The sequence below is a fragment of the Ciconia boyciana genome, chromosome 18, assembly GCF_034638445.1.
Source record: "Ciconia boyciana chromosome 18, ASM3463844v1, whole genome shotgun sequence".
Classification (NCBI taxonomy): domain Eukaryota; kingdom Metazoa; phylum Chordata; class Aves; order Ciconiiformes; family Ciconiidae; genus Ciconia; species Ciconia boyciana.
In genome coordinates, this window is record NC_132951.1 from 7745851 (window position 1) to 7766986 (window position 21136).

The window sequence follows — 21136 nt, forward strand, 5'->3', positions numbered from 1 at the left end:
TTTAAATATGTTTATTTAGAGTAGGAAAAAACTTAGGAAAGTGTGTTGGGAATGAATCCTGTGATGTTGGGGCTTCACTTGATCTCCAAGCTTGAAAATGCAATGAGCTGAGATGGACAGGGGTCTTAGCTCAGGCTCTGTAAAGCTGCTTTTAACTAACACTTTTGGGAAGCGTTTGCTAACACTGTGGATAAGAGGCCTTTGTTAATGGTCTGTCCCTTTGCTCCTCCAGTGGAGGAGCTGAATCTTGAAAGGAATTGCCCTGGGCAGCTGCTGGAGTTACTGATGAAAGTTTTCATTCCAGATTTTCTCCACAAGCTTAAACATAAAATAGCCTAAAACCCTCCAAAGCAAGTCTGCCCTCTCTTCCTCCTTTAAAAAAGCAAAAAAAAATCGTAAAAGTGCCTCTTGCCGCCTGCGCGCAGAGCTGCGCGTGGTGGCCCTTTGCCCTGTGCCTGCAGAGAGCATCACTTCATGCTAAAACAGCTGAGAAGACCTGCACGAGCCCCTTCAGCAATTTTGTCTTGAAAGGATTTAAAGAGAACTGCTCACGTTGTCGTTGGCTTTTGTTCATCTTAACTGCCGTGGCTGTCCTGCTGCAGGGACGAGGGAGGTCTGCTCTGGAGGGGCTGGGCGGAGAGGGGGTGTCGTGGTCCGTCGTGGAAGTGCCCGCGCAATTATCCCGTGACATGGGGACACGTCTGCCTGGTCCCGTGGTCCGCAGGGTGCGTCGGAAGGAGCGGGTCCTGCCCTGAGGTGGGGCTCAGGATCTGACCTTGCTTCTTGTCTTGCAGCAGCAGGAACCCCCTCAGTCCATCTTCAGCTTCTTAGGGATGCCCAAAGTTTCTCTTTGAAGGCATCTCTCATCGTGGGGAATTATTAGAGCAGTTTAAAAGCGCTCCTGCTCTCTCGGAGAGAAACCTGGGTGCGATACTTGCGCTGCCGCCAAAGGTGAAGGCCTTCTCCAGAGGTCGTGCGTGCCCCAAAGCTGGCTGGGTGGCCGTGGCAGCCCTCCAAGGGAGCATCTGCTGCTTCCAGGAGATGCAGAGTGCTCCTCTGCCTCTCACTGATGCCTCGCCAGGGGAGGACATGGTTCCCAGCATTTTCGTATTGAATTATGGATGGATTGATTGCATGCCTGCGCTGTTGCTGTTAGCATCTCCGTGCTTTTGTTCTGTCTTTCCTCCCAGTGAAAGAGCGACTGCTTTAAATGAGAGAAAGAAAAAGGATGAGTTCTTACCACATCCATCCTATGCTGGACCACGCTTTGGTAACCCTGCCTGTTGTCAGTGGCAAGGGAAAGCTGCAGCTCCCTCTGTACATCGATGGAGCACCTGGTTACACCATGGCTACACCTGGTGTAAAGAAATTGGGTTATGACTTTGCTACCAAAAAAAGATTCATTTTGCAGTGAGATAGGCCATGCGCATTTGCCACCTCACCAGGAAAACTCCCCAGAGGTCCAAGCGCTGCGGCTCGTACCGTGATGTACGTCCGTGGAGGGCTGTAGGCTGTCACGGTCCCCAGCAGCTCACCTCCCTTGGGCGCAGGTTTCAGCCGCAGCAGCTGAGGGTGCTGGAGCAGATGCGTTATCACCTGCTGTATGATTTCTGTACTAAGGAAAAAAGTGGTTTTACAGCAGTCTGAACTTGGCCATTCCTTTTTTTTCTCGAAGGCAGAGTGAGCACACCCATGGACCTGGGGCAGCGATGGCCTGGGACTGCAAAACCCACTTGCCTGCGCCCACGTAGCTCTTGGGGTGGGTGGTTCAGCGGATGCTCGGCACTGAGCTGGGGCCGGGGTGGTCTGGAAGGAGGAGGCTGGAGGTTGCATCCGCTCCTGCTGAACCTGAATCGGACGCTGGCAGCATGAGGAGTTAATTGTGGTGACTCAGGAAAGGAAGAGCTATTGCTCCTGCAGGCCTGTCAGCGGGCAAGGTCCAGAGGGAAAAAGGCTCTCTGGAAGGCTGCACGCCTTGCAGCAACGTATTTTCGTTTTAAGTAACTTAATTGCATCAGACAAATGTGTAGGCAGGAGGCAGCTCCTGTAGCTGGGCAGATCAGTTCCTTGCAAGCTGGACAAAGTCCCTGCTTTGCAGCCGGTGCAGCTTCCTCGGGAGCGGAGCCCTGGTGGTGCGGGCAGCCCGGGGAGTGGGGAACAAGCAACAACTACCGAGTTTGTGCAAAAAAGTTCTTGGATAAAGAGGGGGAGGCAAGCCCCGGCTTCGTTAGTGGAGCAGAGGAGTCCTCCTGTGCATGCTTCACCTGCGGCTTTGGGATTGAAGAAGATTTGCCCTTCTTGGCTTGAAGTTTGTAACCATCTCAGTGATGGAGAGCACAGGTCTCTGGTGATGCCTGCCTTAATTGCTCTGTATTTAAGGTATCTAGTGGCTGAAATCTGCATCTTATTGGAATTCCTTGCAAGCAAGTTTTTATTTGTTAATTCAAGCAAGGAGAAATTCAATTGTATTGTTTAACTTCCCAGCACGCAGCTCTCCGGCCTGTGGGATGCTGCCTTAATGCGTCTTGATATTCACTGGGTGATGGTCCGAGCTGGTAACGTGAAGGGAAATAAGGCGATAAAGCCAGGCCAGGATTTGCATGCTGGCCCATGGACTGGGCTTTTCGCCCCTGTGCTGGCATCGTCTCTGTACCGTGGTTCTAGGGCGAGCCTTGATGTGACGTAAAGGAGCGAAGATGGGGAACGCAGCCTTCAAATTTTTTATATCACTGCTCAAATGGTCAAAACTCACATATTGTGGGTCCTGTGTGAACCTGCCTTCAGGTTTACCTTCATTGATGGCTCTTGGCGGTAGCAAAGTCCTCTCTACAGGAGTCATCTAGAGCAAGACCAGCTGTGGTGGTCTGAGGAGTTACCATTGCCCATTCTCCATCCTCTGCTGGAGGTCCTTGCTTCTTGGCAGGAGACCCGCTGTGGGATGCGGCTGGTGGCTGCACCCACCATCCTGGGTGGGCAGCTGATGGATGGGAACTTAAGATGCTTTTAATAAGGCAGAGCCCTTGGGAGCCTCGGCTGAGGACACCTGAGTGTTTTGCACCGGTTCATACCAGCATCAACAGCGTCTGAATCTGTCACAACAAATTAATGCCAGAAGAAGGCGGCTCGAGGACGAAGCTCTCCTGTACAGACCCGACAGCGTCATGGGGCTTTCGGCAGCCTCAAAGGCTTTGTGCTGTTTCAGCTGGGCGCGCGGGCTAACGCGGCGTGCCAAACGCTGAGCTGAGCTTTCTGGCTTCTTTGGCCAGGCAGCGATCAGATGGTTTCGTGCAGAGTTGTCTTTGTACTGGTGGAAGATGGGTGTTGCAGAACTGGTTTCCCTTTCCCCCCTCCCGCCAGCCTGCTGGCTTTTGCTTTTGCATTTTAGATCCCGCTCTTTGCCTTTCTATTTCTTTCCAGTTAGCTTCGCCTTGTTCAGCTGCATTGCCCCACACCGCTCACCTTCCAGCAGCAGCACTTGCAATGCTGGAGGAGCCACCCAGTTGCCCCAGTGTCGCACTTTGTTGTTGTTACCCCTTTGTAGTGGTGTGAGAGCTCGTTCCTGCAGGTTCCCCGCCAGCACCCCTGGGTTGGGTCGGCCGACCCCTGAGAAAGGGGATGGGGCAGGGGGGTCTTAAACCCCACACCCGGCTGGTACTGCTGCCCGACCTTGGGAGCCTGCAAAAGGTGTCGGGGGGAGTGCTGATGCTGTCGGGGTGCGAATTGCTCAGGAGAGACATCTGCAACAGCTTACCTGGGGAGGAGGAGGAGGAGGAGGAGGAGGTGGCCGCGCAGGCAGGGCTGTCCTGCTGGAGCGTCTGCTCTCAGCCAGGCGGCCGCTGCCAAGGCAAATCTGTGGCTGTTTGCCCGGCGGTGCCTCCGACCGCAGCTGGGCAAGTGGATGCTGTCAAGTGCATCAGGAACGGAAAGTTTTGCTTATCGCTACTGCAACAAGTTTCAGCAGCGAACCCGACTGTTATTTAAACAAAAGGCTTTACCGTGCCCTCGCCGAGATGTCGCCCAGAGGAGTCTGCATCTTGTCGCTCAGCGCGAAGGATGCACAAATCCTTTTCCTTGCTGAACTTACGGTGATGTGGCGTTTCCTCCCTGGGACGTCACAGCACATCAGCGCGTCTCGGGGCCGTACGGAGGCAGCTCTTGAAAGGTTTGGACATTCACTGCAGCGAAGCAGCTAAAAATTTCTGGCTTTTGAAAACCGAGGGAAGGAATCAGGTACGTCCCTGGGACCGGGGCGAACCTCCTTCTGCACGGCTCTGAGCCTGGGCTGGTCTCACCTGCCTGCTTTAACTCAGCGTGAGCACTATATGGGGCTTTAACTGATTTATACCAGTGTTGAGGGAAAGAAAAGAGATTAATTCTTTTAATATGGAAAGTTATAGGCTTAAAAAGGCCTTATTAGCCTTCTGTTTAAAGATCTAATGTCACAGGAGTGACTTGGCTCGTGCATTGCTGCTCTACTTGAAATGCAAACATACCTGGCAGGTTTCCCCCTTCTTTTGCTCCAGCCACGTCTGGGTCAAAAATTAAGGAGCGAGGGATTTCTCCTTGACAGGGTGATTTATCCCTGGGCTCCCCTGCAGAGCAGGGCCAGTGGCCAGGAGGGCCTGGCTCCCGCGTTCTCTCGGCTGTAGAAGTGGGAGCAAACCCCGCGAAGTGAGGGGTGGTCATCGCTGTCCTCTCCAGGTGGGTGGGTTTGGTGGCTTGGAAGATGCTCACCTGGATGACCTTGGAGACCTGTGGCTTCCTGGACCCTGCTGAGTGGCAAGGGCAGAGCTTCCCCATCGTATCCTATTAATGCACCTAAATCTGCCCCGCAGGGTCTGCCCTGGGGGATGTCTGCATTGCAGCTGTGTTTTTTAAATAGGGAAGCAGCAGCAACGAAGGCAAAGTACCTTGGGTTTTCACGTACGTGCGAGCCTGTGCAGGAGCCTGGAGCCAGACTGTCAGAGCCAGCTCGAGCTAAACCCTGACCCCTTCCCTCGCCCGGGCAAGGGCCAGCGGTGGCTGCGTGCTGGGAGCCTTGCTGGGAAGGGTGGGGAAGCGATAAAAGGGGGGTTCATCCGAGCTTGTCCTCCAACCCATCTCCTAACCCCTGTTTTCTTGCTGGTTATTCATGCAACGCAACTTTATAGCCCAAGTACAAATGGTTGAAAGGACGATCCTTGCTCAGGGTTTTTCTTCGTACTGCCTTTAAAGCTCCTGTATAAATTAACGCGTTCGTTCATTAGCTGCAATTCCCCAAAGCTCCGAGTAAAGTTTGTGATTTTAATTACTTTTTGCAGGGATCTGAGCACACGGAGACTTCAACAGATGATTATAGTTCATATTATTCATGCAGCTTTTTTAAATCCCTTTCTCTGCTAGGACACGGTCGATAGATACTAAAATTGAAGTCTGCTAATAAATTCCCAGCCCAGTCCCGTGTGAGGTGTCTTGATCTTTGAACTAAAGCATTTTGCTGACAAAACGATTACATTTCCTGAGAGCTGCTGCAGAACGTACGTCTGTAAGGAGGGTATGAGCTGCCAGGGTTGCTGTGCGCTGTTGTGGAGGTATTTGCCAAAGTTACATTTCATCCTGTTTATCTCTAAACCCCGAGCCGGGCTGGCTGTGTCGCATGCTGGGTGGTAAAAAATACGGAGATTTTCAAACAGAAACACGGAATATTTATATGGTTGCAGACGTTTGTGGAAATATTAGTGGGAAAATCTAACCAACTAAAGTAAAATGCCAACAAAACTATTTTCAAATTAATTAAAAGGCTTGGATCCATTTTTTAAACCGTTGAGGTTTTAATCCTCAAGCATTTATTTGATGTATTTGAAGTTACTGTAGCTTCTTGTATCATAAACATTTTAGGGCCGCATTCTTCTTTATACGCAGTCTGCTTAGTAGAGACCCAGAGGCTTTGTCTGCATATGGAAATTTATTGTTATATATGAATAATTCTTTAGCTGCAGCTGTGTAATCCCTCCTGCACAGCTTTCTACATTATAACCTGGTTCTTAATAACTGCTGGACCACTCCTGCTTCTCCTGACATCTTCTTGTCTCGTCGATGGGAGCTCCTTGGGTATTTTGCCCTGCTGTCAACCCTGGCGGTGCCATGGGCTGGGGACCTCCCAGTGCAGGATGAATCTGAGGTTAATGAGAATCCATATTTTACCTTCTTTTTTTTTTTTTTTTTTTTTTTTTGCCTGTGTTTGCAGGGTTTGATCCTTTAGTCTCCCAAGACAGCTTTACACCTGAGAGTCTGACTTTGATGCACGGTTACTGGGGATGAGCCGGTTCGAAGCTCGCTGCGCAGGTTGCTAGCTTGTTTAGCATCAAAAAGGAAGGGAAAGCAACAAAATTGCTCGGTGCTTGTGTTGCACCTAGGAGCTTTCAGGAACTCCTCAGGAACCAAATGCCTGTACGTTCGATTGCAGATGCAGGAAAGGAATAAAAATAACTAATCCCAGGAGTAAGCAGCCTTTGCGCTTGTTTAGGGCCTGAGAGCCCTGGCTGTGGTTAGCCGAAGGAGAGGAGCGGTCGCTTTGCTCGCGGCTGGTGGGGTAGGAGGGCTGTGAAGCGACGCGGGGAGCGATGCTGCATCCCTTGGAAAATGCGAAGCGAAGCAGAGGGGTGATGTGGTCTGGGCTGAGCCAGGGTTTGGCCGAAACCCCAAGTCTGCCCGCTTCACGCTGATGAAAAGTGCTTGGGTGGCTGCTGGTGACCCTGAGAGTTGGGACCTTGGCTTTGTACTTCTTTCCAAGTGATAAGAGAGATTTAATCTGATTTAATTTTCCTCAACAAATATATTTAATCTTTTAACGATATTACAAGCGGTGTATAAGCATTGAGAAATCCTTGTCTTTTCCTCCCTGTTGACCCATACAATCCCTTTATGGAACAACACAAGTGACTTGTGTAAAGCTCTTAACAGCGTTAATGTGAGCGATGCTATTCTCTTCACCAGCAGCGTGCCTGACTCTGCAGTGCCCTGAGCTTGATGGAGTCTGTAAGTGCCCTGAATCTGATGCACTCAGTAATAGAATGAATGCAAAATAACAGAAGACACTTATATATATGTATATAAAATTTTTTTGGGGTAGGCAGAGATCTTCTTCCTACCACTTTGACTTTGCATTGTAGCCTCAAGTGAGAGTGAATTACAGGTCTGAGCACTTTAATGCACCTTCGTAATGCAAGAGTCGACTATTATTTTGTGTGGAGTGCCGTCTAGATGTGAATGAATCCTAGGAGTTGGCAGCTGTCGTGGTTTAACCCCAGCCGGCAACTCAGCCCCCTCCAGCCGCTCGCTCACCCCCCCCACAATGGGATGGGGGAGAGAATGGGAAGAATAAAAAAGAGAAAACTCGTGGGCTGAGATAAAGTCAGTTTAATAGGGAAAGCAAAAGCCGCGCACACAAGCAAAACAAAACAGGGAATTCCTTCGCTCCTTCCCATGGGCAGGCAGGGGTTCAGCCATCTCCAGGAAAGCAGGGCTCCATCACGGGTAACGGTGACTTGGGCAGACAAACGCCATCACTCCGAATGTCCCCCCCCTTCCTCCTTCTCCCCCAGCTTTATACGCTGAGCATGATGCCATGTGGTGTGGGATGTCCCTTTGGGCAGTTGGGGTCAGCTGTCCCAGCCATGTCCCCTCCCAGCTCCTTGTGCCCCCCAGCCCCCTCGCTGGTGGGGTGGGGTGGGGTGAGGAGCAGAAAAGGCCTTGACTCGGTGTCAGCACTGCTCAGCAGGAGTGGAAACATCCCTGGGTTATCAACCCTGGTTCCAGCACAAATCCAAAACACAGCCCCATACTAGCTACTGTGGAGAAAATTAACTCTATCCCAGCCAAAACCAGCACAGCAGCGCACCTCTCCAAGAAGTTACAGTGCATCAGCTCATCTCTGATCCCATTCTTGCAGGAGCTCTTAGCCCATGGCAGATGTTCCTCAGCTCCCTGCAGGAGAGCTCAGCCAGGCTGTACCCTTTCAGATCTGCTGTGAGCCTCGGGGTGAAGGCTCGCTGCCTGCGATGGTCGAAGGCAAAAGCATCGTTACACTGGAACAACATCTCCTGCGGTCATGGCATCAGCTTGGTAGCACTCAGCTACCCAAGTGAGGAGCGACAGAGTTGAATGCAAAAGCCAGTCCACGGCAAGAGTTGACCACGCTGAGATGATGGCATCAGAGATTCGAAGGGACGGGCTGGAGCTCCGTAAATTGTTTTACAAGGGCTGGGGTAAATAGGACCTTCTCTTTTAACAGACGGCAGCTTGTGGCGAGGCTCACAGATGCTGGCGTTATCGTATATCCCGTGCTGGGATGGCACCGTCCTGACCTTCGTCCAGTTTGCTGGGGGAGGTTTAGCCCACCGGTGGATTGTACTGAGGGGATGAAATATCTTCTTGGGGTTAAGGGAAATAGCCTGTGGAGAGGTGAGGGGGAAAGCACAGCTGCATCTTTGGCTGTAAAAAGAAAAAATTCCCAGTGGAAATAGCCCTGTCTAACTGTTTAAGGGGGATTTGTGTGTTTGGGGGGAGAACTGGAGCTGCAAACGTCCCTGAGCAATGAAACCAGGGAGAAAATCAAAACCGCCAGGCTGGGGCAGACCAAAGCTTCACCCATCCAAGACTGGCCAGAAGAAGATGCCAAGAGGACAGGGCATAATCCTGACTTTTTGCAGCCAGCATTTCAGGGGCTTTCCCATCAGGATGCTTCCTCCAGATCCCTCTATTTAACAGCTACCAGCGGACCTGTCCTCCGCGAGCTTATCCAGTCGTCCTTTGAAGCCATAGGTATTTCTGGCTCCCAGAACATCCCCTGACAATGAGTTCCACAGTTTAATACACGGGGAAAGGAAATGGCCTTGGATAGATTTTTAAACCTGCTGCCTGATCCCTTTATTCCTGTGTTGTCAGAAATGGGGCCTGGAGAGGGATTGAGAAGGAGAAATGACGGAAAAGGGAGAGAAGGTAGGGCTTGAATTTGGGAATGGAGTGTAGGGAGAGGGGGGGAAACTGCTGAATTAATATCAAAACGGAGCCTTTCCAGGGACGGGATGCTGTCGTGTGCAGTGAATACACTAGCTTCATCCTCTCTGTGCAAATGAATGGGATATTGAGCCGGTGCTGCTTTAATATTTGGGAGGTCAGACTGGTGTGAGGTGAGATTACGTTGGTATAAACCCAGCGTAACTACCAGCAGTTGGTAATCAAGGAGCGAGTGCCTCCTGGGACTGGCTGGGCTTTTGGGCTGCTCACCTTGAGCCACGTACGCAGGGGAGGAATTAGGGTGCAAACAACGGAGGGAGGAGGTGAGGATGCCTGGCTTTGCCTCTGCCAACAAATGGCAGAGAAGCCCCGAGCCTGGCATCGTTACTGCCGCTGTAAATCCGGTGGGACGCCTGCTGGTACCTGCCTCAGCCAGCCCCGCGCTGCAGAAACCACGCCGGCTCCCACCTCTGGCTCCCGGCGCTGCCGCGGCAGCACTAGCACCCAAAAACCTAACAGTACCTCCAGGTTATATATATATACATTTTTTTTTTTTAAATGTATTTTTTTTCTCATCTCCTAGTCCAGAGAACAGAAAATGGCTGTCTCCCTGGGGATGTTTTTGAAGCAGGACAATAAATAGCATCCCTGGGACTTCACAGCTTGCTCTTTCAGCTGCGTGTTCTTCTAACAGAAAATGTGCATCTTGGATTTTCCATGTTGGCTCTCAGGGAGTAGGTGACTCCGTTCAGGATTTGCACTGTTTCAGGATGTCCCCAGCAAATATGGTTTCATACAGTCATCTTCATGTGTTTCATAGTGATTTCTTCTTTTACCATTTGTAAATATTTCACCCGTTTTTAAATTATTCATCCATTAAGTGGCTTGGATGGGAGAAGGAATCACGCTTAAAATATGTGCGAAGACTTAAAACACTGCAAGTCTGAAAGGATGTGAGAAAATAATTTGAGAAATTATTTTTACACCAGAACGAGCCCTGCTTAAGTACTAGGAGGGGATGGGAGACGAAGGGACACGGTGTCACGCCAGGCCTGGCTCAGGCTGGGACGTCGCTGGGGTTTGCAGGGTCGGGCTTTGCACCGGGGTGGGATTTGGAGGAGATCCCTGCCTGGGGGTGCGGGCTGGAGGGGCTCGCGCTCCCCAGGGCCTGCTAACCTGGCACGTTCTTGGTTGTGTCGGTGCTGCTTACAGCCATGGCATGTATCCAGTACAATAAGAACCAGAAATAACTATTCTCCAGTTTATTAGTAATCTACGACTTTGGCATTAATCAATTCAGGGTTGCAGCTGACTGAAATTGCATATTACATCTCTGTTTCCCATACAGCAGCGTGTCCCTTGCTGTAGCAAACTGTAAGCCTTTCCTTTTACTCCACCTGCCTCTAAGCAATGAAAAGTAAAGGTTAAAATGCTGCTCATGAAGGAAGCAGTGTTTGGTTTTGTTTTTTTTTTTTTTTTTGCTTGAAGGAGTAACATGTGGCGGTGATATGCGCTTTTATAGTGCCTCTGTTCTGGGATCGCAAAATGTCATCGGGCTGTTAATTAATTAAAGCCGATCAACACCCTCACGAGGAAAGGTGATGGTTTTTATCACTGATAGCTAAGTGCTTTGAGCTGTTGCATGGTGCTTTATGGGGAAGGAAGGGAAACCTCGGTGTTTTGGAAATGGGAAACAGAGGCAGAGACGAGCAGAGCTCGGCGGCCCTGGGCGGGGGGGTGTGGGGTGTGTGAACACCCCATGGATGGGGAAACTGAGGCAGAGCGAGGGTGGGTGACTATAGCAAGCTGAGGAGAGCCGGCAGTCAGAGCTTGGACCAGTGCCCCATCCCTGCGAGGTCTTTGCCCTTGGCTCCCATTGCTGATGGTGTTATCCCAACCTCAACACAACACCTCCAACTGCGGCTGAGCATCCCGGCGTGGGGCAGCTCCGGGTTCTTCCACCCTTGATCATTCCTTTGCGTTTGCAAAAGCTCTCGGTAAGGTGTTTTTGAAGGTTACCTTCAAAAGCAAAACATTTGCTTGAGAAAACTGAATAAAGGCTCCAAAAACCAAGGCTCTGGCCTGGAGCCAGGATAATGTTCCCTCATCTTCTTCTGTAGTGCTTAACATCTTTGGTGTGTTCCCAGACGTCTAAGGTAGATGTTTGTTATCGCTTTCCTATTCTGGCTGTGGACCATTCTTGCCTTCTCGAACCCATCTTTGGATTGCCATCGGGACAACAAAGTGTCTTTTAAATTAAGCCTCTGGTTTTCATAGTCTGGTACATCATCATGTCAAACCTCCACGCTGCGCTAGGCGATGGATTTTAATGCTGCTGGTTCTCCTCCGCTGCCCAACCAAAGGGGCTTTAGGGCATTTTTGGGTTGCATCAGCCGGGCGGATGCACGAGCTGAGCTGGGTGCAGCAAGGGTGTCTTGGGGGGGTGGCAGGGGCCACGCATGATGCCACTCCCCTGAAGCGAGCCACCACCCCTCCCCAAAAATCTCTGGGGTGGTTTGGGGGAAGCAGGGCCCACAAGGAAATGACCCTTTTGGGAGATGTCTTCTGTATCACGCACTCGGGGGCGATTTTGCAGCTTCCCGATTGCTTCCGCAGCAGACGGGCTCAGCTCTGCGCCCCCGCTGCAGCAGAACCAGCCTCCCCCGTCGCTGCCGAGGCAACTGGAGCCACCGCTCCACCAGCCTGCGAACAGAACGCTGCTTTTTGCTTGTGTTATTTTGGATTATTGCAGCATTCCTGGCTCTCCTGGGGAACCGGCATATGCAGAGCTGGTGGTGTCTGTGTTGCCGTTAAGTTCGGCTGCTGAGGCTGAGCCGCCTCCAGGTTTTGACCCGACTTTGTGCAATTTTGATGGGCAGTGACCTGTGGGGGGAAAAAAAAGGCAGTGTGTTTTTGGAAAGCATACGGCTTTCCAAAAGCGTCTTAACGCACAAACAACCGTGCCGTCGGAAGGAAAACCCAGTTTGGTGGTTGGTGCCATGGCCAAGATCAACCCAAAGTCAGCTGCTTTTTCCAGCAAGGCTGCTCATGTTCGCATCTCTCAGATAAGGCAGCGGGGCTCGGCCGGACCCTGCCCTCGCCTCCCGCTGCCGCCCGGCACGTGTGAGGCTCCTGTAAGTAGCGATGATGTTCCCGGTGAGCTGCAGCACGGTTTGGCGATGGCCGGACCCTTTTGATGGATGACTGAGGTCCTTCAATAAAGGGCAAAAGAAATGTGAGACTTTTGCCAATATATGCAGCTCCTCTTCCCTGACCTGTTTTTAACTTTTTTGCCATGGCTGATTTTCTTGGAAGGTAATACGCTGTCAAAATCAGTTTTTCCCCCTCCTGTCAGTATAATATATTTGGGGACAGCCCTTCTTTTTCTCCTAGTGCAATCACGGCCACAAAACCAGGTTCATAAACCTGCTACAGCAGAGCCCTATCTCAGCAAGGGGCCTTTCAGCCTCTCGCAGTGGATGAGGTTATTTAATTTTTACAGCAACGTGCCCGGGTATCGGCCGTGCCAGTGTGTCCTTTTGGGCTCTGACAGCTCCTGGCGAGCCGTGTCCATAGGTGCTGGTTTGCTGGATGGAGAGGGCGGGAGCGGGGCAGTGCTTACGGGTGGTCCCCATCAGCGTGGAGGAACTCTTACCCATCACACGCACGCCAGCAGGATGGCAGCATTTGGAACGGGAATTTGACTTGTAGCACCCATCGCTTTCCACCTGAAGAAGTTCAGCTCTCGGCCGGTGCTGCCGTAGCGTTGGGACGGGCTCGGCGCGCAGCCGGCGGCGGCTCTGGCTGTGCTGTCCCTGCAGCGCGAGGGTGGGCTCTGCCCGTGTTGCGTTAAGAGCTACTGTCGCGCAGGAGCCTGAGGAGTGGCTGGGGGGGGAACCCTCCCGTTGAGCCAGGAGGTTCAGACAGGACCCCCTTGCTTTCTAAACTCCTTCTCAGAGGGGAGTCTAGGTGCGGCCAAGTCCAGTCTCAGTCTCAGACTTGGTCAACGGTTATTTTCTAAGGATGGTATATGCAGCCACTCATCAGAGTTAAGGTGACAGCGTTAATTTAAATGCACTGCACCCCCAGTCTAGTCGTGTTGCATGAACTATCACGGCCACACTTAAAGAGTCTGGTCGTGTTCAATAACTACCTCGGCTAGATTAACGAAGAGTGCAGTTTATTAGAGCAACAGATATACAGATTCTTTGGATTACCGGTGATAAATTTACTGTCTGCAAAGCATGTGCAAACACCAAGAGTATGAGTGACACTGCTGCCTATAAGCACATTAAAAGATGATAAAGCAACTCTAGAGAGATTTCTAAGTTTCCTGGGGAGGCCCTTGGTATAACCAAGTGTTCGACTCTTACCCAAAGGTGTCCCGATGGGGGGGAAGAGAGGCTCAGCCCGTCGCCTGATCCCAGAGGTCAGAGTGGTACGCGATGGTGTCTCCCCTAACATTCTCTTTCTCTTAAGCCATTTTATACTATCTTTCACCTTTCGGGTGCAGCTTGAGTGACTCTAGTCATACATCTTTGTTTAGGATGGGTGTAAAGTTTTCTCGCTTCGCTTTTAAAGGTATAGGCTAGGAAAAATTCAAAGCGCAAGCTCAGTGAGGGGTGGTCGCACCTGAGAGGCGGGTAGCTTTTGGGATGGAGGTGTGTTTTGGTATTATAATGATGTTATAATGAGCAAAGTTCATCAAAGGACAGCATTTTGTCAGAAACATGACAGACTGTTGGCCCAGGATAGCAAATGTGCAGCTTACTGGTCACACACAGTACCTTTGAGTTCCCATTTAATTGCAGAGCCTGGCCGCGGCGTCTCCACACCTCCTTAGAGTCAGCACACCAAGCTCCCCTGGCGTCACCGACGTCTAAGGTTACAGGCCTAGGGAACTGCCATGGAATGGCCTTGCATGTCAGCCGCATTCCACCCGGGAATCTTCTTCAATGCTGGACCTTACCTAAAAGTGTGAATATAAGTTTAATGTCTAAGTCACCTCCAGCAATTATCCCACAGCACAGAGCAGCTCATTGCTGCCGTGCTGGACCTGCCCTCTCACCACCTCACGTTGCCGTTAGAACTGACACAGTGCTTTTTTTCTTTTCTTAATCAAGTCTAGCAGGTCTAATGGCACTGCACGCAATGAGCTTTGAAAGGTAAATTTGTTTTGATGCATGTTTGACAAACTCCAATGCGCTTTTGCTCAACAAGTTTTTGCGGCTCCCGTTGGCTGGTAGCAGCCCAAGTGCCCAAATCGATACGGTTCGGCTTGGGTAATTGAGATGGGAATTTAGTTCGTTGTGTGAAGTGGATGCTGAAGTGGATAATTGCAGATCTTGAGGTGTTTGTCCTATTTGCTAGTTTAGATTGAAGAAAATTTAGGTGCAATTTCACAGGTGTGTAGGTACAAAATGACTTCTGTGGGGATACTGTGGATGTATTGATAGGGTAATAAAGCGAAATAACTCATACTTCTTTGTGCATTGGAAGAAAACAGTTAAAAAGTAAAAGCACCGGGGTGCCGCAGCCTGGCTGTCTGTTGGTTAGAGAGGTCCTGCGGCTTTGCACGACCCCTTTTTGGGAGAGGGGGATCCTTCATGGCACTCGGCTTGTTGTGTTCCTTGAAAAGTCAACCTCTAATCGTGATTTTATGTTCATTTAACGTGTTTACCAAACTGCTCTATAATCTGCCCGTTCTGCTGCAGTCCACCGGCGAATGACCCAGGGCAAGGGCATCGGGGAGCCTTTACAATGCTGCTCTGATGGGGGAGACCTTATGGCTTGTATTTGCAAAGGCACTCTGAGGTCTTCAGTGTGGTCTGATTTCAGCAGATTACTTACATATTCATAAATTAATCTTTATTAAGTCACTGGCTTTTAAGTGTGGTTCGATCCAGGCACCTGCTGAGGTCCTTTCCATTGGATTGGGGCATAAGTGTGCAATATAAATATTAAATAATCTGAAACACTGGTGCTGACGTGGAGCATTAGTGTTGGGTCTTCTTGACATGATTTGAGCTTTGTTTAAGTCAAGTTTTCTTGGGATGGGGACCAGGCCTCTCCCCTCTTCGTGAAGTGCCCTGAATACTGACTTTTCTCAGGGAATAACAAATACCAACGGTGGCGTAAAGCCCCTGATACTTTATGCACTATTTCTGCAAATAATCCTTGTTTATAATTCACCCTTGGCAGAAAAAGACTTTACATTATTAAGGCACTAAATATTTTGCAATGAAGGAACAGAGATACAGCTCTTGGCAGAAACAAATTGCCGGGGAGAGGTTGTTCTCTTTGGTGCGTTTGATGCTTTAAAGTATTATGAGAAATAATGTGCAGGCTGACTGGGAATTCATCACTTGATCAAAAGATTTGCTCCTCTCTTAAAAAAGCAGCCGCTCGGTGCGTGCTTTCCATCGCCCCTGTAAATGAACGTCCCCAAGGCACATGCGTGGGTCCCCAGAGCTGTCCCCCTTGCCACGGGGCTGCAGGTGGCCCGTTGTGGTTTAGGTGGCGAAGGGCGGTAGCCAGGAGCTCTCCGTCTTGCCCCAGCTCCACCACCCCGGTGTTTAAAGCCGTTTCCATGTGCTCAGTGCTCCCCAAGGACAGATTTTTAGGGGAGCTTGGGCAGTCAGGACCCCTGCCATCGGCCCGAACGCCTGGAGCTCCTCCGCTCCCTCAGCTCCCGGTCGGGGAATTCTGTGTCAGTTCTCCAGGAGAGGGAGATGCTGGTGCCGGTTCATCGTGCAGGTTGTGTACGTCCTGTGTCGTAAAGACCAGCCTGCTGGTAAATGGGAGGTGTTCCAGTGGTGTGAAATGGAGGATCTGACAATTAGTGACTCTGCCACTTGTTGCTGATTTTATTCTAATATTACAACAGCTAGCACTTGTCAGCTCCTGGAGTTGCGTAACCAGACAACCATGAGTGTGTATATGTGTGTGTGTACACATACAGACAATATATACAGCTACATATATGTGTATTTAAGTAGTGATACCCATAATCTTCTAGTTCTCTTTTGGAGAGAGATTTCGAATGTGAACCATGGGGGTTCAAACCCCAGGGTGCTCCCATCATTTCTTCTTTATCATCTCAACATTTTAAAGCAAATATCATCCTTACGGCGACGATGTTTCCAGCCTGGGGTGAGCAAAGGGAGGGCAGCCGTGCTGACAGCGACGCTGGCCCCGCTCGGGCTCTTGCTCAGCGCCGTGCCCCCAGCACACCAGTTTCAGCCTCTCTTTCCCCTTGCAGGAGACCTGTGCAACTGCAGCGTCGTGGGGAGTGCCAGCGCGGCCGGATGCAATGGCACGACGGGGCAGTGTCCCTGCCTCGAAGGCTACACGGGGCTGCGGTGCGAGAGCTGTGCCGAGGGGTTCTACCTGGAGCGGAGGAGCCAGCGGTGCCGTCCCTGCGGCTGCAGCCCCGCCGGCTCCAGCAGCGCCCGGTGTGATGAGTAAGTAAGGCGGCGTTTCGCTGAGCCTCCCGGCGGGAGGCTGTGTGCGCGGCATTGGCATTTGGGGATATTTTGGGATTTGGGATGCAGATCAGGCAAGAATGGATCGTGTTATCTGGTGCTAGTATTTAAAAAAAAAAAAAAGAAAAAAAAAGAAAAAAAGAAAAGAAAAAGCAGGAAGGAAGCTGGCCTTATAAAAATTCATAAAGCGTATTTTTCCTGTCTTTCAAGATCTGGATTATGAAAATATCCATAGCTGTGGTAAAAGCCCCGTCGGCCCACAAGGGAGTTAACTTGTATTTCTGAGTTGCACGGCAGCAGAACCATCTCCTCTAATGCCGTGTGCATCCGTTAGTCCCTATCGCACAGGACTGCCTTCGCGCTTGAGCTCGGGAGGGGAGCAGATGAGCCTGGAGAGGTTTGTTTTCCAGAGGCATATTCGTTACCCCAGAGGCAGCGGTGCTTTGTGCTCTGCCCTTGCCGAGCACCGTGAGAGCAGTGGCAGCCCAGCAGCAGCGGCAGCTCCTGCCTTGCCTGGCGTTTAACCCTGCCTCCTCCTCCCCTTTGCTGTGTCAAGAAAGTCACCAGAGCTGATGCTTTGAGCTCTTGTATAATGAACGTGTTCCCCTTCGGTTCACCTTACCCACCCTCACATTTTGCCTTTTAAAAGCCAGCGTGCAATTATTTTTTTTCCAACTTCCAGTGATCTGTCAGTCATGAGAGATTTGTTGCTGAGTTGAGGGTATCACTTTATTCCTACAGATAACGGTTGAGCAGCAGCCGGACCCTTTGGGTCCCCTGCTCGTGCTCACAGGCAGTGAGATGCAGGGTCTCTCCTTGGAGGAGATCCCCCCATCAAACCACCCTGCAGCAACTTCCAGCCTTCCTGGGCACCAGAAAGTCGGCAGCAAGGGCAGTTCCTGGAGCCCCCGACCCTCCTCCGGGGCCCTGCAAGGGAAGCGATACCGGCCTGCGGATGCAATACGTTTCTGCACTGGTTGCTTCGTGCTGGCATCAACCTTGTTATCTTTTAGGGTTTGGTCCAGGCTCAGCGTGTGTTGAATACCTGCACTTTCCTGCCAAGGCTGGGGCTGAGTCAGAATCGAAATGTTCTGCAGGGACATGCTGTTTGTAATTATTTTATACATTTTTTTTTCCCAAGCATCCAAAGCCTGTGTTGAAGTCCTTCCTTTTTGTTTCAGTGCTGCATTTTTCTGCTTGCATAAGCTCTGAAAAATCAGAACTTAAAAGCAATGCTCCAGTTGACTAGAGTGACCTTCTTGCTAAAAAAGGTGATTCTTGGGGGTGGAGAGTGTAGAGTTTTTCACTTGTTTTTTTAGTGGTTGTTTTGGGTATGGGAAGATGTGACTGGAAGCATCAGGGTTTGCCACAGACCGGAAAACCTGAGTTGGGTCAGATCTACTGGAAAGGCAAATTGGGCAGAAAGGCAGATGGGACAAATCTTATCTTTGAGGGCTGGGAGAGAAGGGAGGTGCTACTGGAGCAGCTGGGTTAACTGGGAGGGAGCGAGGGAGGGAGGGTTCTTGCCCCGGCTGAGTCACTGGGCAGCAAGCAAAGCGTGGTTGTGGGACACGTCTCCCCACATCTCGCTGCATGGAGCGAGCCAAGAAACGCCCTTGGGAACTTCAGGTGAGATGCTCCAATTTGTGAAGGAGAACAAGGTGGAGTTCATGCACGTAGCGAGCCATCGCACCCAACCCCAATGTGTATGGACCCAGAAATGGCAGAGGACCTCCTAGCTTCTCCCTTTCAGCACCATTTTACAGCCTTGAGGGATGCGGGAGATGCGGATCCTTGGCCATGTAGAAGAGGTAGCATAGGGCAAAATTTGGAGGAAGACTTGGGGAGGAGGACTGATGTTAACAGAGATCGCTCCGTGTTTCTCTTCCCTGCTCAGTGGGGTTTGCTGCAGACGGAGATGACCTCTGGGTGTTTAAAAAGAGGAAAATTAGGTCAGTTGTCTGTGTTGTAGGGCTGAGGGCATCAGTATGGCTGCGAGATGGGCAGCCTCCTGCATAGCGGTGTGTGTGGGAAAATGAAGTGGGATGCAAAATCCGGCAGGGCAAAAGCACCCATCGTTGCTATTGCGTTAAAGCGGGGCGGCTGTGGATGGCTCAGGTACGGGGCTGGACACATCTACTGCTTGTCCGTGGCTGGGGTGGATGGGGGGAGGCATCTGGGACGTGGGTACCATCCCTGCGGTGGGGTCTGTCCCGACGGGTGGGAGAGCCTCTTCTGCATTGCAAGGAGATGTGCGTGTGAATCCAGGAATGAGATTTTGGGCTCTTGTGCTGGAAACACTGGCTCTGGAGCTCTAGGTTTGATGTCTACCTGCCGTTGAGTCTCTGGATGACTGGTGTGTGTCCCTCCGTCCCTCCGGGCAATCCCCACTTGGGATGAGGCACACAAGCGTTGCCCAGTACCAGCAACCAGCTGCTGTTTTGTTGACATTAAAAATACTGTAAGTTGTATTTTTCATTTATTTATTTTGTAAAGCGCCAGCCCAACTCTAACTTGCACAAGTTAATTCCTGTGTGCTGGCTTAAGAAAAAAGCGTCCGCTGTTCAGATGAGTATCTGAGAAAACAGCAGCGTAATTTTGGACTCTGACCCTTTTTGACAACGGCTGATTTGAGAGGCGGACTGCCTGAAGGCTGAGCTCTTGGGGCACACAAAACGTGCCTGATAGGTTTCAATCAGCTTGCCCAGGCTTTTGTAAAACTGCCTTTTAAAGCACCACCATATGATGATTTATTAGTATTATTCCTAGGCATGCTCTATGGCTGGCCAGATGGCACACCCAAGTACACTGTTTATTAACTAGACCTCAAATGCAGACCATCAAATAAAAATAAAAAAAAATCCCTTTCCCGAGGCAGACAGTTGATTTTGAGAGTGAACATTGACCTGACATGCTGTTGCTATGAATGGACTCCACGGCTGCTAATTAAAGGTCTCTTTTGGTGGTGGTTTAAATTTGATTATCTGGGGAGATCCACACAGATCCCCCTCTGGGATGGCAGAGGATTGCTGTGCTCTAGTTTGGGTGATTTTTTTGTTAGATGAAAAGCTGTGTGTAGTTGAAGCTGGAGCTTGCTGTGGGGCTGGATGCAGTCCTGGGCTGCTCGGAGAGGGCTGACACGTCTCGGAGAGGGGGAATGTGTTGTCCCTGTTGCGGTAACGCCTAGAAACCTCAGATAAAACCACATTTCACTGGGTTGGATGCTGTATAGATGACTGCTAAAAAGATAGCTGTGGCCTGGAAGTGTTTCTAGTCCATAGAGTAAGGGTGGAGAAAGAAGCTGAAGTTTCAAGGGCCATGGTCAAGGTCATGGAGTAGTGGAGAATGAGGACGGTGACTCATGTGGGTGCACGGGCTGAGCTGGAAGGGCTGTGCTCCCGCTGCAAAGCCCCGGCGACAGTGTCTGGGTGCGGAGGGTGCCTGCTGGTGGCCCCAGCCCATGGCAACATGGTCCCAGCCAGAAGCTGCCCCCCACCAGCTGCATTTCTCACCATCTTCTGGGCACCTTGAGCTCTGTTGTCCGTCTGTCTGTCCTCCGAGGAAGCAAGAATGTCCCTTCCTGGTGGAGGAGGCAAAGGTGAAGGCGATGCTGCTGGAGAAGGTCACCACGCCCAGGCTGGCCAGCCCACATCTCCCAGGCTTGCACCCCTGTGCGTTTATTTTTCTTTTTTCTTTATGTGAGCAGAGTCCTCTGCCTGAACTCTCATCTCCCACTCCCTACGGCCGGGCAAGGAGCTAAGCCAGAGGCAGCGAAGGTGGTCGGGGGGATGGAGGTCTCCAGCCCCACCGGCCGGGGCAGCGGTGGGAGCGCTGGGGCTCCTCGCAGTGTTTCTGCAGTGCCCGGCACACCCCTGCCCTCCGCGTCCCGCGGTGCAGCTTCGCCCAAAATGCCACTTGCGTGTCCCCAGCTGACTCGTGGCTCGGCCAGCCGACACAGCGGCTGCTCCCCATGGCAGACCACGGCGGCAGGGCGAGAGGAAAGGGGTTTGGTTCGGGGGAAGCCTTTCCCTGCTGCAGAGCAGCAATCGTGCACCGACATGAGGAGCTGTGCAGGCGCAGCTATTTAAATGCATGCGGAAATAATTTTCCTGTGTAAACCTGTCCTCTGGCTGATTTATTTAAAGGAGCAGGACTGCACACAGGAAGAGCCCAGCCTGAAAGAGGCACTGTGTGGTACCTCCTGGTGAGCAGATTTCAAATGACTCTGCATTTTTTTTTTTTTTTAATTTATTTTTATCTTGCTAACAGCACTGGCCAACCCCACACTCGTCTGCAAATGTGGGTAAAAACTGGCCAAGGGTAGCCCAGTGCATCCCAGCGGTCTGGGGCCCCGCCGGCTCATCTGCCGTGTGCTGGTGCAGGGCTTTCCTGCACCCAGTGCAGGGAGGGAGCGGTGGTATTACGCTGATTTACCTCTTGCAAGGCTTTCATTCGAGGTTTTCCTAGCCCAGCACACAAGCCTTTGTGGCTTTTCTCCAAAGCGTGGCCCTGCAGCCACAGGGACAGCGTGTTTAGCCCACGAGCAAGTGTCCCCACGCAGCTGCTCTCGCACCCCGCGATTTGGGATGTGAGCGGAGGAGAAGGGCTGCAAAGCAGAGAAGATGCTATGAGACGCCGCTGCCCGGCAGAAGGGT

The 21136-nt window shown here is 51.2% G+C and overlaps 1 protein-coding gene across 3 annotated transcripts in view; it reads left to right on the plus strand.

Moving 5' to 3' along the window:
* Nucleotides 1-21136, plus strand: part of MEGF9 (multiple EGF like domains 9) — a 58922-nt gene that overhangs the window by 15016 nt on the left and 22770 nt on the right. For all 3 annotated transcript variants that reach the window (XM_072883201.1, XM_072883202.1, XM_072883203.1), the window contains exon 2: nt 16259-16460. In XM_072883201.1, the coding sequence (XP_072739302.1) occupies nt 16259-16460 (202 nt within the window). The remainder of the gene's footprint in view (nt 1-16258; nt 16461-21136) is intronic.